General features: G+C 43.6%; 1 protein-coding gene across 1 annotated transcript; it reads left to right on the top strand.

Moving 5' to 3' along the window:
- Nucleotides 1–4,821: 4,821 nt before the first annotated feature.
- LOC142948341 (dysbindin) lies at nt 4,822–12,136 on the top strand. The gene is made up of 4 exons (XM_076090318.1): nt 4,822–4,864; nt 10,890–11,039; nt 11,268–11,417; nt 11,838–12,136. Exons 1-4 carry the CDS (start codon nt 4,822–4,824, stop codon nt 12,134–12,136), a joined length of 642 nt encoding a protein of 213 aa, XP_075946433.1.
- Nucleotides 12,137–12,258: the final 122 nt, after the last annotated feature.

Below are 12,258 nucleotides of genomic sequence, written 5' to 3'. Positions count from 1 at the left end.
TCTGGCCACACATCGACGCGCTGAAAGAGACAACCCCTAACACAGAGAGAGACCCTGAGTGTCTGTCTGAACCCTATAGAGTTAGAGACTGTCTGAGTCTGAATAAGTCTTGATCTGCAGAGGTAGATGCACAGAGGCGCAGTTATAAAGGGAGGCGGAGGAAGGGCTGCGAGAGAAAAAGACGAAAGAACACAGGAGAGCGTGAGTGCGTGAGAAAGAGAGATGTACTGTAGGGAGCTGGAGGGAGAAAGAAAGTGAGAGACGGAGGGAGAATGAGCATGAGAGTGTGTGAGAGAGATAAATAGAGACAGAGCGAGCAGGAGGAGGGGGGGAGAGTGTAAACAGCAGAAGGTTCACTGGGTTCAGTGTGCAGTAGAGGAGCTGAAAGATGGGCATCAGAACTCGAAGCCCAGGAGGCTGGATAGTGGTGCGTGACTCACATACTCATGCATATATTCACGCACACACACATATGCACAGGCACGCAGAAACATTCAAATGCTATTTTATTTCCAATCATGAACCCTAACACACACACACACCCAAGGGAGACATTAATAATAGAGCCATTTTAAAAGTGTATCATATTGACACCTTTTTCTCCATCTTTTTATTACCGTACCACCCAACAAATTACTCTCACTGTTTGTCATTAGTATGTTGATAAATTGACTAAATTATTTTCAGGAAGATTGCTTCATGGCAGCATTCAGCATCACTGTTACATAACGTAAACGCCTTGCTATGATGGACTCTGCTGTGTTTTGTTTTTGTTGTTGTTATCACACACACACACACATGATCTGACATCTTCACCGACAAGAAACACGAAATTTGTTGGCGTTTATAATCACATGTCACCCTTTCCTTTTTACTGTGCGGTTTGCCTTTTTTATTTTTTTTTATTTTATTTTGATCTGACAATGAATAACATCCACAAGAAAATACTTGGTTCACTGCTGTATATCAGTGGCACGGCTCAGCATGACGAGTCAAACCGATACTGTCAAAGCAGCCTGTTTTCTCCACATGAGTCACTGGATCTCATTTAGACACTGAAAAACACTGCACACACACTTGCAAAAAAAAACAAAAACTGACATCACAAACATCACGTTAACCCAGATCTGAGGCCTGCATCAGTGCATGCTTTCACAGCTTGTCGGCGGAGACGCACAACACGCTGAAAGAGCTGCGACTATTTCAAATTCCAGACCTCACTGAGTGAACTACAACACGCATTGCCCAGAGAGAGCAGGGCGACGACACACGGCTGAGACATGGCGCTGAGCTCGGTGCTGCCAGAAAGTTTACATACCATAACAAGGTGTAGCCTACTGTAACAGAGGGTTTTATATCAGCTGTTCAAAGACGCCGTCGCTCACAATGCTGCAAGACAAAGCTCAGTTTCACACAAAGGGCTGTGCATGTCGGAGCTGAAGCGAGAGGAATCCTGACAACTTTGCTGTCTCACAAGGCCTGGCTAATTAACACCTTGACAGAGATGCGTTCTCCCCTCTCTGAGAACAAAGGCATCGCTACTGTCGCCTCTCCGTCCTGCCACATTTAGCGCACGGCATGTCTAACAGGGAGGCTAAGAGGCATAAGTTGGAAACGGCGGCAGGCAGGTGTGCACATCTGCTCGTTTGGCACCTGGATGTCTGTTGCCATGGTGACCGACAGAATATCCCTGCACAATGTGATATTTTTAATGAAGTTTGAGTGCATCTTCACTTCACTGTCTGGTGCGACTGTGAAGATGTGAAGTGAAGATGTGAACTTTTTTTGTTTTGTTTTGTTTGTGGTGTCTGTCACTGTGTGTTGTTCACCAGAGAAACTCCAGCAGCTTATGTCAGCAGCAGGCTCGCTGTGTGTTGCTCAACCAAAGCGTAACGTGAAAGGCAAAGGGAATACTAACTGTAGTGCCCGTGAATAGTGTGTGTGTGTGTGTGTGTGTGTGTAGATGTGAAGACACGTGTGTGTGTGTGAGTTTGTCCTCCTGTGTGTGTGTGTGTGCATGCGCAAAATGTGTATATTTACCACAGTATGACTCACAAGCCACATCAGAGACTGTGCTGCAGAAGATTGAGACAACACAGTTTCAAAGAGGAAGCCAGCACTGATAGTGCTGAAAGAGCAACAGGCACAACACACACACGCACACACACACACGCACACACACACACACACACACACTCATGCACACAATGACACTGTGGAAATCCCCTTTTGTTCACCTGAATGAAATAAACCTGGGAGTGCCTGAAACCTGCAATATACATTTTTAATGCGTCATTACGATTGTGTTCCATTTCCCGATGAAACATCAAATCAAAAGCGAACACTCGATCTGTTGTTAAAATACTCATTACACCAGTGATTCTTATTCATGGCATTTCTCTTACAGAAGTGGAAAAGTCATTTTTGTATTACAAATTGTTGAGGTAGTGCTGGTACAGTGTGGCACGACCATACTGCACACAGCAGGCGCTCCTTTAGTGTGAGCTAAAGTGTAATACACAATGTCCTCCAGCAGATGCCAATGTTGACTCACCAATGAGGGTTCAGATTTACTCTACAATCTACAGTGGTGCGGGCACATGCGGTGACGGGGGGGGGGGGGGGGGGGAATCTTCTCTCACATCAAACGTCAAGTAGAACAGGCCATGAATCATCTCATATTACATGATAATCATTTAGTTTTCCATGACATTATTACACTGGAGCAGCCTCCTCCAACTGAACATGTGATGCAACTAGCTGTTTGAAGCCTCTTATTAAGGAAAGTGGGGAGTCGGGGGGCCTGCAAGAATCCATGCTGCTAAGTGCCTATTAACCCCCCCCCAAGCGTGACAGTTACAGTGCGCTTCTGCAGCAGTGTGTGTATTTGTGGAAATGTGCATCGTGCATTTTTAATGGTGCGTTCGTGTGTGCGTGTGCTTAATCACATGTTAGTAGTAGATGCTTTTGTATGCTGTTGTTCACGCCTGCGTTAAGAAACCCTTTTTAACAAAGGCGACAAGAGGGATCGGTTTTGATTTGCACGCGGCAAAGAATTGATGTTATTCTTTTTATTGAGTTCTACAAAAGACATGCAAGCACAAATCTCTGCAAACTTACCCAATAGTTTAAAAGATCAGCGCGACCTTCTGCTGCTATTAATACATAATTGATGACGTTCTTTCTAATAACACATCAAGCCTAAATGTTATCAAGTCATTAAAAGAGGGCAATGACTTTCTCACCTTTTTAATTAGCTGTCAAGTCTGCAGATGTAAATGTTAACAAGTTGTGCGGATGCTCTGCTGCTCTTTTTCACATGGTAAGTTTGTCGCACTGACCATTAGACTGGTCTAAATTAAAACATTATACAGAAAGACCAGAGGAAACCAGCAGATGGATTTTTCTACAAACTGGGATCTCAAAATGCATCTATGGTTCATTGTTGATCCATTAATTTAGAGTAGCTGATTGGTTAAACAGTTAAAGGGGAACCTCAGTGATTTCACTCAAGCACGGAGAATGAACTCCATATGGAAAGAGTCGTTTCATGTCTTCTGTGGCTCTGGAGAAGCTGAATTATGGGAAGGATCCAGATTCCCCCCCCCCCCCCCCCCCCCCCCCTCAGGATGAATCATACTGACTTTGTGATCCTATTAATATTATACAGATGGCTGTAAAATTTGCTATTCAAGGTCCCTCGAGCACAAATTTTAAAAACTTTGGTGGTTAACCTGACCTTTACTCCTGTTCCATAACCAGGCCAAATCAATTTGCCCAATACTGAAAAATAAGTGAAATTCCCACCAGCCTCAGCTGTACTTTGTTTGGTGATAATTAGCAAATAGCATGCTAACAGTAAAACTAAGATGTTGAACATGGTTCACATTATACCAGCATTTGCATGTTAGCAATTCCACTCTGAGCCTGTTAGCATGGCAGTGTTAGCAACACTGTGCCTATAAGTACAGCGTCACAGAGCTGCTAGCACGGCTGTAGGAACGTAACCTTGTTCAAGATCAAGAATTTATGTACGTGTGTGTAAGTATGTATGTGTGTACTTATGTGTACATATGTACGTACATATGTATGTGTGTACGTATGTGTAGGTATGTATGTATGTATGTATGTACGTATGTACATCTCTCAGATTTTTTCCCCCCTATATATTTATTAATATTAATATGCAGTGCCTCCTCTCTTATCACAGTTGACTTCTAAAGCTTTCATCCTACAAAGTGAATAAATAAATAAAATTATATAAAGCAAAGGGGAGGGGGGTATTATGTAAAAAAATAAATAAATGGCACATACACTTCCTTATCCTGTTGACCCCCTCGTTATCACCAGTTGGTACAGGCCACAATGCCGTAGCCCACTATCACTCCCCCCCCGTCCCTAAGCTGCACAGTTCCCTATCCTACAGAGCCTGACAGAGAGAACAAGAGCGTGTGTGTGAGTGTGTGTGTGCGTGTGTGTGTATGTGTGAGACACAGCGAGGCAGCCGAGATGAGTGTGAAGCAGTGAGAGGGAAAACCTAGAAAGAACAGCAAAGGCGATCAGAAAAGGGGGGGGGGGCAGCGAACAAAAAAAAAAGGCAGTGCAGATAGAAGAAAGAGAGGAGAAGAGGGGAGGGAGATAAAGTGTTATGTGAATGTACTATCTTTGATAGTCCTGGTGCCAAAGTCAAAAGATGTAATGACTACATGAACAGCCACTACACACACCAGCATCCTGTCCTGGAGCCTTGACAGGAGGGGACAAGAAAAAAAAGCCACACACACTCATCTGTCTACACCCGGGTCCCACATCCACGGGATCATGTCGTCTACTGGGTCAACCAACCACAACAAGCGTCTGGCATGTAAGTAACCACCAGTGTCAATAAGTTAACAGAAAAGTGGTACTGAGCAGACTTGAAGTACTGCACAGTATATAATAACTTAATGCCCTGTATAGTTTACCCTGCATCGTTTTTGTTATTTAATACTTTATGTACTCTTTTTTTCATTCTGTGCAGGTATTTACTACATTCATTTATACAGTCCCTTAGGATATATATATATATATATATATACATATGGTATTAATTGCCTACTACTGGTTCGGCTCTACATGGGTCATGATTCACCATTCACAACAAAACTTATCTTATTATGCAAGCAGTTAAATTCAGCGTTAGTTGGACAGGATAACAGATCAACAGTACTTTATGTTACATTCAGAGTGTAATTAAGTACTGCATGGCTGTTACGTCATATTCTCTTACTTAAAACGGGATCCGAGGATTCATTATATTATTACTCACTAAAAAATAAAAGCTGAATTACACATGTTCAGTTTGCCCGTTGACTTCATGGTCCAACCTTGTTAGCAACTACTGTAAAAATCGAATTATCTCATCTGTTCTAACCAAATTAGGCTGACAGCCTTGATGGTGGTGCGACACTGCTGGTGCAGATGAGGTTTAATCACAGTGAAGAGATAACAACCACTTCTTGAGAGTCTGACTGAGCTACAGGAAGAAGGTCTTTATATAGAAACAGGGAACACAGGCCAACAGCTACCTGCTTGCCTGAGAAACATCATCTTGCTTTCTAATTCAATACATGACCTCACCAAGAGCTGTTTCTAAGTGTCAAGAGAATAATCCGCCTGCTGCTTTTAATGAATAAGGTTGTGTGCAAGTGTTTGTTAATGTGTACAGACTAGAGGCAGAGCACCACACATGAGCTCTGTGGAGACTACTGAAAGCCCTGTTGTGACTGACCTAAATTGGGAGCAGTGGGCATGGCTGGAGGTCATCTTTGCATTTAGCCCCGAGTGAAGTGCCTTAATGGCTTTGGGAATGGGAATGGGAATGGCCTGGGAATACACAATCTGATCAGACACTCGCAGAGTAGGTGGTCAGACGAGGTTCAAGATATAATCACAGCACTGGGATCATAGGAGACTGAAGATGAGAGTGAAGTAGTGATGAAGACTTGATTTAGACAACGTGTTCATATGAAAGTAAAGCATTTACAGTATGACGACGATGACGACGGTGGGTGTTGTGGAACAGATGGGTACCATGGTATCATAAATGAGCTGTCTGGATTTACTTTCCACTACATGGCTGTGTGTTTCTGGATATATGTGTGTGAGGGGAGTGGGGAAGCATGGCAGGGGAGGTGGCTGTTGTGGTGCAGTGATCTCACTCATAAATGATTTATGCTTGATGGACTGCTGTGGCCACGAGGCCGGCAGAGGAGAGCGATTGGCTCGGTAAACAATAGTAGTAATACCTAAAAATGATGCGGCTGTTATGCTGCTGAGAGCCGGTTGACACCATCATCGGCCCCAGGGGGGGGGGTTAGGAGCTGCAGGAGAGTAAGGGTGGAGTTTGAGATTGATGGGCTGTCAAATGAGACTGGCCATGCAGTTCAACTGCCTTACTAGCTCTCTCTCTCACCCAGTCTCTCTGTTCTCTCAAAAACAGAAAGATGATCATGGGATTTCTTTCCACTTGCCACAAGGGGACTGAATGCCTCACCATGTGACTCCTTGGTTCAATGGGAACATTTGTTCCCTGCTTTGTTTTGCAGTTCCCAGGACTCCTGATGTATGACTGCAGCATTACAATGACACAGAGCTGGGCTGACGACGCACGTTTAATGTTTTCATCGCAGAAAAGATGCTGATAAGGTCGACAGAAAAAAAGACAGCAGAGAGAGAGAGAGAGATGAAATGCGCATTGCATGCTGGGGCGAAATATAACAACACGAGAGAGGCCGGTGTGTGATTTGGAATGTTATGATGGGAATGTAAGCAGAGCAGTGGAAGTCGCTGAGGGATCAGACCGTGGAAGAATAATCGGAAGGATTGAAAATATCATGTGCTACAGCTCAGCTGTCACCTCTGGCCATGGATCAACCCCCCCCCCCCCCCCCCCCCCTTCCCTCACCACCACCACCTTGACCCGCCTACAGTGCTGCACATGTATTTTCTTGTCTAGATAAGAATAAAGCAGCACTCTAAAATAACCTCGTCTAACATCACTCATTCACTCTTGCACAAACTTGTCTTGTACATCCCCCTTTTGTATACCTTCAGTGATGTGTTATCCAAAAATCACTCATTATCTCATCATCACTTTCTCTTTTGGAACGCCTTTTAGAGACTTAAACCTATTTAAAGGGGGAAAATACTTTAGTCGATGAGCCAAACAAACACATAACGATCGTTAACAGTCTCACAGATTATGGTATGTAACCTTAAGGGGAAATGATTCTATGTGCATGTCCAATCAGGGCTGATGGTAAATGTGGTCCACTGAAGAAATAAATTCCCCAGTGCGTGCTAATATTGACAGGTAAAGCTTATCTCTCCTGCTGCTGAGCTGTGCCAGGATACATTGCTTGCCAGCTTTGATTTTGTCACATCAGATAACGAAAATAAACCTAAGCCAAGAAACACAACCGTACACTTTCCGAATTCAAGTTTCTCTTTCACACCAAACTACAACAGGCTTGATTGCCTTGTTATTTCATCGAATTACACACTTCATTCAAACTGGTAAGTCTTTTCCACTATTCAGGTTTGGGCGAAAAAAATCGGATGTGAAAAAATGCTATAGCTCTACACGCTGTTTTAAGAAGGTCACCAGCACATCTGTGTCTGATAGTAATGCACACACGGCCATCCTCTCTCAGGGCCGTCGTCAGCGACAGCATCCAACAAAAACTGCCAACGCTGACTTTCATCACAGCAGAATGATTCTGTTTCTGTTGGCATCGCTGGGCAATTTGAGCAAAAGGCTCCACTGGTCTGTGTTTGCTCTCGGCAGCTCAGATTCTGGAGGGTCCCCGAATATCCGAGTCAGCCAAAATACTGTAAAATCTACACTGTAAAAAAAATCCTAGTCCATAACATCCTCTGCACTCATATTTTGTGATGACATTTTCATAGCTTCGAGAACAAGAAGAGCCTTTCGCCCCATAGCTACTAAAGCTGAAGTAGCACTCAATAGGTTACAGTGTTTTTTTCCACTCGGTTAGGTAGAGATCAGATTAAGAATCAGCAAATTTTCCTTTTAACCAATTTGCATGGAGACCTCCTACACGTCTTGCGCAGCAGGGTGGTAGAAAACTCAGAGGTTATCTGGATGAGTCAGCTTTTGACATACATGTTTTTCCCCCCACGCTGGGGCAGACAGATGGAGACATGCCGCTGAGCTGGTGCGTGGGTTGTGCATGTCCACTTGAGTAGCAAAATTGAATTTTGAGAGAAAGAGAGAGAGAGAGAGAGAAATAACCCCATCAGGCCAGCAGGCAGAGCCGAAGTTTACGTAAGCTTTATGTAGTTCCATCATCAGTAGCCTCGTCATTGCTGTAACAGCCTGTAGTAGCTGGTTCATTTGTCTCAAGCTGCCCACTGCTACCGAATAACAACCGCTGAATGATCACAGACACTGGCAGGTGGCAACTAGATAGCAAGGCAAGAGGTCTTGGCAGGTTGGCATGTTGAGGCAGAGGGTCTGCCTAAAGAGTGTGTCTCTTAAATTTGATGACATAGCTTGATCCATAATGCCAAATACTATGCAAGAAAATCAGGCACGCTGTTCATTTGGCTGCATGTGCCATCTTGCTGGACTGATGGGACACGGCTGGGGCAGAGGACTTATGCAGTGGGGGATCTATATTTCTTTTTTGTGTGGCCAACAGTCCAAAACAATCGTCTTCTCACCTTTGAGAATTTGGAGCAAAAATCTCCCAGAAAATCGTTTTGACTGAAGCTGGATTGGTCGCTTGTCTCCAGCTGGAATTTTAAATATTAAATTTAAAAAAATCCCCAATGTAGCTCAGAGTTAAGTGATCCGAAGCAATAAGATAAACATCACAGCATGTTCTGCTAAATCAAATTACATAGTTATTATTTTCACGTTTCACGTCAGGATACTGGTTTATATTTAAAAACAGTGAATGCTTTATGTCATTGACTGCGTTAACAGTTACTTCACCAACTGGAATATCAGCCAGGGTGACAGTGGACACACACACACCCCTCCAGGGCCGGGGAAGAGTGACAGATGGACTGGGTCTCCAGAGATGGAGCTGTCTGAAGGGGGAGGCTGGGTCATACAGACCATGGATGAAAGAAGAGAAGTGAATACAGCGTTTGAGGCGAGCTTCCCGTTCAATCCTATGGAAGTTTCAAAGAGGCGCATAAAGCAAAAAAAAGTTTAACTTCCAAGTATAAAATTCTGATTAAATATACCCAGATCCTCCGGCGATCTTCCTCATCCATGGAGCCCATGGAGCAAGCACACTAGAGTTTCCTTTAACCCCTCCTACAAGTCCTTGACCCAGTTCTCGCGCTCATTCACATGAACGGAGGAGGGAAAATAACTCTGGACTCTAATAGTGCAGTTTACAACTTTAGGGACCTAATGGTTAAATAATGGCTAGCGTGTGTTTGTTGTAGGAAGTTGATATACCTGAGTTACAGACATTTCATTCCCAATATAAGTCTTTGGGAAAAAGTATGTTTGGGGCCCCGTGGCATCACATGACGGACCCGGAGATTGTAATTCTATCATTTGGCCACGTTGCTTTAAAGCCCAGCGCTCATAGCGTCTTGATTAGTGCTGGGCAACGATTACAATTTTTAATCACGATTAATACTATACTGGACCGGCCGTGTCACCCGGTGGGGGGGAGAGCGGCAGCAGAAGGAAGTGACGCCACACACACAGCTGTTCACCGCTCGCTGCCCAATTCTTGTGTTAAAAATGTCTGCTAATAAAAATTAAAAAATGTGTTAATGCACGATAAAATAATTGTCGGCGTTGATTAATTAATGCGTTAAGGCAATAATAACGCGTTGACTTGCCCAGCACTAGTCTTGATACCAACTTGTTTGTTTTCAAACAAGAAGAAAAGTAGCACTCAAATGGTCTGTAGATGAAGTAATGTGAATGTTGTTACTGTGCATGCTGGATCCATCTGCTGGCATCATGTAAACAAGTTAATCATGGAAGCTTGATACACACACTGGGTGAGAAAATGAGCATAAACTAAATGCATGCATCAGCAAAAGCATGAATACATAAGCACACACTCGTACAGTTTTTGTGAACATGCTCATACATACACTGCACACACACACACACACGTTGAAACACTGGTGACATGAATCAAAGTGTCAGCTCTTGGAGCCCAGTGGGAGAAGGCACAATGTGTGCTGAGAGGAGGATGTAGCACAGTTACACAACCACAGCTGGTCATCATGGCAGAGGTCGATGCTGGAGGTAGACCTGAGGACAGATGCTCTCTTGTTTTTCATAACATGTCTGTATCGTCACGCATAGAAATAAAAAAATGTCAAAAATGCTCTGCAAACAAAGATGACACATTTCAAACAAAGATGACTCATTTCAGCCTCCGCCAATGGCTGGAAATGGTATACACTTCCTGTTTACTACGTGGCCGTGGTCACGACGGATTCGTTATTTGCATAATGTATTCTATTTACTCTTGCTAACATTATATATCAACACATCCTACAGCCATATTTAGCATGATGAAGTTGATGTTATCCTCTAATATGAAACTAAAGTGACAGTTCCTCAATATAGATTAAAAGAGATTATTTTTACTCCACATGCTGTCAAGAAAAAAGCTTAATTTTTTTTTGCATTCGGGGGGGAAAAAGACCACAAAGCACAGTGCTGAGCAGCTACGTGAAACAGGAAGTCTGCAGTGCATCTTTGCTTTACACTTTCTGCGTATAATGCAAGTAAATGAACAGAAACTATGAGTTTAGTCCTTTTCGGTGAAGAACGTCAGTGAAGAATGTTTTTTTTTATGTGTTCGTTTGTTTTGTATGAATCTCGTTTGGGTGGTCAGCGGAGACAGACAACTCCCAGCGGGTGCTGGACAATGATTCTGCGCAGCACCTGAAGCTGAGGGAGAGACAGCGCTTCTTTGAAGAGGTCTTCCAGCATGACGTCGACAACTACCTGCCCTCTGCTCACCTGCAGGTCGACTGCAGGAAACGTGAGTGACTGTCCAGTAAATCCTTTTTAACATTTTTATTTACTACTTTCTGATGGGCAAGTAATTTAAATCTGCTTTGCAAACTATTTATAGGTTTAAAATGTTTTAAAGTGTCACTGTTTATTAGCTCAATTTAAAAAGACCTGAACATTTACAAAACTATGATTCAGGTGACAGTGACTCTGGTGTATATTCATGTTATATTCGCTGTCCTGCATGTATACGCAGCCCCCATGGGGAGCATCTCTTCTATGGAGGTGAACGTGGACGTCCTGGAGCAGATGGACCTGATGGACATCTCTGACCAGGAGGCCCTCGATGTGTTCCTCAACTCAGGCTCAGGAGCAGATGAGGGAGCGCTGGCATCTCCACTCCCAGGTGCACTGAAGGCCTCTGAGCCTTTAATCGACCCTCCGTACCTTCCTAAAGACATTCATGATATCAACTTACACATGCAGAGTTTTACAAAAGCAGGCCACTAAACGTGCCCAAAAAAGTGGCACAACTCAGAATGTCAAGGTTTTTGGCTGATATTCTGTATTTTATATTTTTTTGTTATTATTAACTATTTCATGAATCAAACTTAATTTTTTTATATCAGGTACATCGAGACAAGAATGTATATTTTTACTTACTAAGACAGCTTGTGTCTCTGTTGTATTAAATATAAAATGCACAGCACTTTGCTGCATTGCATCAATGTGTGGGATTAATGTGGAGTTCTATGTATAGAGGTAAATAAACATTTTTAGTTAAATCAGTAACTCCGGTTTAAAAAGGTTTTGTGTGAAATTTTAGGTGACGACGAAGAAGAAGAAGAAGATGAGGAGGATGAAGATGCGGAGGTTGTGTACAGGGAGCGCGCGCCTTTGAAACGGCAAGACGAAGTTCCCCGCGGCTCAAAGCCCCGCATGTCCTCTACATCATCTGGTTCCACTGATACCAGCGGGGGGGGAGTCGACACGCCTGTGATCCAGTCGGACGATGAGGAGGTCCATGCCGACACTCTGCTGCTGACCTCTGTTCCCCGTGCCAGGGATGAAGAAACGGAGGAGGAAGACGAGGAGGAAAGATGCCTTGTGACTAAATCTCCATAAAGACTGAATTTTACTCTCTTGGGTAAAAACGTGGGTAAAAAGAGTCGCTCTACATTTGCAATCCTTTCTTTTGGGGAAAACCCTAGCATGGTTGATCTGGCTGTGATTTGCTCCTCCCTTTT

The sequence above is a fragment of the Anarhichas minor genome, unplaced genomic scaffold, assembly GCF_050575085.1.
Source record: "Anarhichas minor isolate MPS153535 unplaced genomic scaffold, ASM5057508v1 ptg000003l, whole genome shotgun sequence".
Classification (NCBI taxonomy): domain Eukaryota; kingdom Metazoa; phylum Chordata; class Actinopteri; order Perciformes; family Anarhichadidae; genus Anarhichas; species Anarhichas minor.
This window is presented reverse-complemented; position numbering and strand designations above follow the sequence as displayed.

Bases quoted from the DNA above. Each gene is read 5' to 3' on its own strand.
- LOC142948341 (XM_076090318.1), top strand. From the start codon at position 4,822: ATGTCGTCTACTGGGTCAACCAACCACAACAAGCGTCTGGCAT. The intron at 4,865-10,889 runs GTAAGTAACCAC...TTGGGTGGTCAG, and splicing joins CCACAACAAGCGTCTGGCAT to CGGAGACAGACAACTCCCAG. The intron at 11,040-11,267 runs GTGAGTGACTGT...ATGTATACGCAG, and splicing joins GCAGGTCGACTGCAGGAAAC to CCCCCATGGGGAGCATCTCT.